This window comes from Plutella xylostella, chromosome 27 (assembly GCF_932276165.1).
Source record: "Plutella xylostella chromosome 27, ilPluXylo3.1, whole genome shotgun sequence".
In the NCBI taxonomy this organism is placed as follows: Eukaryota; Metazoa; Arthropoda; class Insecta; order Lepidoptera; family Plutellidae; genus Plutella; species Plutella xylostella.
This window is the reverse complement of record NC_064007.1, coordinates 502,248-507,140: the sequence shown is the minus strand read 5'-3', so window position 1 is coordinate 507,140 and position 4,893 is coordinate 502,248. Positions and strand designations below refer to the sequence as shown.

The window sequence follows — 4,893 nt, the reverse complement described above, 5'->3', positions numbered from 1 at the left end:
CAACCCTTTCCCTCGGTGAGACACCTTGCTGTAGTTTCTTTAATTTTTTTTCTATCGAAGGGACTCCGGCTTAGCGGCGTTACCATGTGGTCCTTCGACCCGCGATTACTATTTCCCCGCCCCTATTAGGTCACCTATTAGGAGAAAACCGCCCTTTTTAGCTTATTTCAAAGCCAAAAAGTGAACTTAAGCTAGTGCGCACGCGGCGCACTGCATAGGTTATTTACCTAACCGCTTTTTATCGACATACATTGTACGCTTTCCAAAAACGTAATAATCATATAATCATCTCGCTTCAAATACACATAAAGTATTATCCCGCTATGAGTAGTTAGGGCTACTGTACTTAAATAGGTCACGCATTTTACGCTTGCTGCAATAATAGGCATAAGAAGGTAGTTATCAATTATATCGTTATCAAGTTATCATTCCAATTGTACACCCACATTCCTGTGATTGTTTAATTTGTTTGTTCATTTTATTTTCCGACTTCACGATGTCGAAAGCATCAAAACCGCATAATGAAAAAGATTCGGTGCAACATAATTATGAACTCGCGACACTGCAAGCAAAACGTAATGCTTTGTTCGAGTGTTTACAATACGCGTTTGATTTATCTACCGAAATAAATAAAGGGAACGAGGAGAGAGAAGCTTTTCTCGATGCGAGTATTAATGTAGATACAATTCGTTCAGATTTCCAAAAAGTGTTAGATCAGTACAACAGCTGTTTAATGTCCAATGACCCTACTGCCAAGCCAGATTATAAATCGCTAGTTTCTTTCGAACAGCTGTATTGTCGCGTAAAACGCTTGGTTGCGTCATGTACCGTAGTCACGAAAACTACCCAAAATAATGATTGTTTTCCACAAAAAAGTAAAATTAATTTACCGCCTATCGAGTTGATGAGCTTTAATGGTGACATTCGCCAATGGCCACTATTTTATGCCAATTTTAAATCTACTATTCACGACAATAAGTCCCTCTCAGATCATGAGAAACTTCATTATTTGCTAGGTAAATTAACAGGCAAGGCCCAGGCCGCTTGTGCGGGCATTACGCCCTCCGCTGAAAATTATAAAACGTTATTTGATACCCTAGTAAATAGGTATGAAGATAAGCGCACGCTAGCAGCTACCTATTTACAACAATTAATGGAATTCAAACCGCTGTCGTCGATTTCTGCGAGTAATTTGGATTTCTTTAATGACCGATTTTTTAACGCAGTACGCGCCCTAAAGAATCTAAAGTTAACAGACTTACAAGACTTCATATTTTTGCAAATTGCCTTAACTAAATTAGATCCTGATACCGTGCGTACTTTTGAGAATAGTAATAATAATCAGTCTGAAATTCCAACCTTTGATAAGCTCGTTGAGTTCTTGGACAATCAAACTAAAATATTACAGCGCGCACCGACCACTGCGGCCGCCGGTGGTGGCGCTGCATCAGCATCACGATCGGCTGTTCGCCCTAGATCTAATAACAAAAACCCGCCGCCTCACTACAATGCGTACGTTAGTACCGTCGACTCTAATTCCGCTCACAAGTGCTTATGTACAAACATTGTACATCATCATGTCCCGAATTCCATAAAATGTCTCCTCACGAGCGTTTTCAAGCCGCGAAGAATTTAAATGGCTGTATAAATTGCCTAAGTACGAAGCATAAGATTGCTTCCTGTCAGTCCGCTTCGGGATGCCGAGTGTGTAAACAAAAACACCACTCGCTATTACATTTTAATCGAGAGTCGAATCCGTCACCCGCTTTACAGAACTTAACCACTGTGCCACCGCGCGCCGCGGTCATTGACTCGGTTGGTGGCGGCGGCGGCGGCGGTGCATCGCTTACGTCACAGCCAGCTGATGCGAAATCATCCGTTCCCGCGCAAGCGGACGTCGCGTTGTGTTCGACGTTCATTGCTGCTCCGCGTCCTTGCGTGCTTAATGCCGCTGCCGCTCAAAGTAGTACGCCGCAATGTAATACGCCTACTACTATTTTGCTCGCTACCGCTATGGTAGCTACGTACGATAGTAAGGGTAATAAACAATTTGTAAGGGTTTTGCTGGATTCTGCATCGCAAAGTCACTTCATTACCAGCGAATGTTGTGATCGTTTGGGGTTACGGCAGAATACCATTCAACGTACTACTGTGAGGGGCTTCGGGGGAACGGAGAGGGCATCCCACGGGACAGTAGACTTACAGTTTTTCTCGCGCTTTAATAATAACATAAAATACAAAATCAATTCTTTAGTTGTTGATAAGATTACTGACAACTTACCTACCGCTTATGTCGACTCCACCGCCCTGCCATATCTTAATAAAATAGCATTGGCAGACGACCATTTCGCTACGCCCAACAAAATCGATGTTTTGATTGGTGCTTCGCTGTTTCCGCATTTGATTCTTCCCGACGACGTGGTCTCCAGTGGGTGGACCATCGGGGCCGCCCGCTATTCATACAGTGCTAGGCTACGTACTCATGGGAGTCGTGCCTGCGCTCGCCGCCCGCCCAGCATGCGTGACGTCATGCTGCGCCATAGTGCCACAGCAGCCTATGGATCATTTAATTACCCGCTTCTGGGAACTGGAAGAAGTCCCCGGCTCGCCCGTTCAGCACCCCACGGATGTTGAATGTGAACATTTTTACCGCTCGACTACGGAACGTGACCCCGTGACCGGCCGTTACACTGTAGCTCTCCCGTTTGATAAAGACGTGTTTTTACTTGGGGACTCCTATAACATTTCTCGCAAACGTTTTTTGTGTTTGGAGAAGAAGCTCGAGGCTTCTCCCGAGCTTCGTGCCGCTTACGATGACGTCATTAAGGACTATATTTCCAAAGGTTATGTGGAGCCACTGACCGTTCCCCCGCAGGCGTCATCGGACGATTTGTCCCCGAGCTATATAATCCCGCACCATGGTGTCCTCCGCGAGGACAAGTCCACCACGAAGCTGCGCCCCGTGTTAGATGCAAGTTGCAAGACTTCATCCGGTGTCTCGCTAAACGAGGTGCTGCACAGTGGGCCAAATTTACAAGGGGACTTGTTTAAAATTATTTTAAATTTTCGCCTACACGCTGTAGCGATGACCGCTGATTGCAAACAGATGTTTCTGCAGATTATGCTTCGCGAATCTGATAGACGCTATCAGAGAATTTTATATCGTTTTAATCCAAACGATCCTCTGGTTCTATATCAATTTAATAGAGTATGTTTCGGTTTAAAGTCAAGTCCCTTCCACGCGCTCCGCACTGTGCAGCAGCTCGTCGACGATGACGGCGCCGAGTATCCCCGCGCGGCGGAGATCGTCCCGTCCTGCCTGTATATGGACGATATCGCCTTTTCTGTTGATACAGAACAGGAGGCGGTGGACGCAGCAAAACAGCTGATTCAAATGTTCAAGGGTGCCCAGTGGGATCTTGTTAAATGGAACAGTAATTCACAATACGCACTCAATGAGTTGCCCGCTTCGCACAAGATACCTACTGAGGTTGAATTCGACAAGGCTACAGATCATAAAATATTAGGACTCGGTTGGTCTACTGATAATGACGACTTTTATTTTAAAATCGACCCTCCTGATTTGGACTCAGTGTGTACCAAACGCACCATAATGTCAACGATCGCCCGACTTTGGGACAGAATGGGTTTCGTCGCGCCAACTGTATTGGTAGCTAAGTTATTAATTAAGAAACTATGGCAGCTGAAGGTGGATTGGGACGAAGTCCCGCCCGACCAGGTAGTAAGGCTTTGGCGACAATTTTGTCGCGAACTGCCGGCGCTTAATGAGATAAAAATCCCTCGTTGTCTCAGCGTCGCGACTGGTTGCGAGGTGACCTTGGTAGGGTTCGCAGATGCTAGTGAGCAGGCGCAAGGCGGCGTTGTGTACGTGCACGTCGCTTCTCCGTCGGGTAATGTGGTCCGCCTTCTCTGCGCGAAGTCCAAGATAGCACCCACCCCGCCCCATACGATTGCTCGTATGGAGCTTTGCGCAGTTCTTTTACTGTCGAAATTATTACGCTCAGTACTTGAAACGTATAATTCCCGCATTCCAATTAGGGTCCGCGCCTACACAGATTCCAAGGTTGCGCTTTATTGGATAAAAAATTCGCCTCACCGTTGACAAACATTTGTTGCCAACCGTGTTATTAAAATAAATGAAAATGTATCCGCGGAAAACTTTCATCACGTCGCGGGGACAGACAACCCGGCCGACTGCCTGTCGCGCGGCGTCGACCCCTCTAAACTGAAAGCCCATCCGCTGTGGTTTAACGGGCCGTCCTGGCTAGCATCGAATGCTTCACAGTGGCCTTCCTTTGATGAAGTTAACGATTCCACTTTAGACGTCGTTCCCGAGCAAAGGAACCTAGTTCACGCTGTTTTGACACCTGCTGACGAGTGTAGTATTTACCCCGCTGCTTCTCGTTTCTCGTCATGGACCAAACTCCTGCGAATAATCGTTTATATATGTAGGGTTTTAAAACTATTACCACGCCGCGAACCTACGTGTATTACCGCTACTGACTTGGAGTACGCAGAAACAAAATTGCTGCAAATACTCCAAAACAAACATTTTAAAGATGAGTTATTAAATATTAAAAATGACTTGCCTGTTTCCCCGGTGCTTCATAAATTAAGACCGTTTTTACACAACGACCTAATCCGAGTTGGCGGCCGACTCTCCAATTCCGATTTAGATTTCGATAATCAACACCCGGTACTTCTGCCTCGTGATGATCACGCGGTTAACCTGATAATACAATATTATCACAAAAAATATTTGCACGCAGGGCCAGAGTTGCTCCTGTCATTACTTCGCCAGAAGTACTGGATTCTATCTGCTCGGCGCGTAGTGCGGAGGATAGTGCACCAATGCAATGTTTGCTTTCGCGC

General features: G+C 45.9%; 1 protein-coding gene across 1 annotated transcript; it reads left to right on the top strand.

Moving 5' to 3' along the window:
* The first annotated feature begins 2,482 nt into the window (after positions 1 to 2,482).
* Positions 2,483 to 4,154, top strand: LOC125490779. Its single transcript, XM_048631090.1, has one exon. The coding sequence runs from the start codon at positions 2,483 to 2,485 to the stop codon at positions 4,121 to 4,123; it is 1,641 nt and encodes a 546-aa protein (XP_048487047.1). The 3' UTR covers positions 4,124 to 4,154.
* Positions 4,155 to 4,893: the final 739 nt, after the last annotated feature.

Excerpts from the sequence above, each read along its gene's own strand:
- LOC125490779 (XM_048631090.1), top strand. The coding sequence starts at position 2,483 with ATGGGAGTCGTGCCTGCGCTCGCCGCCCGCCCAGCATGCGTGACGTCA.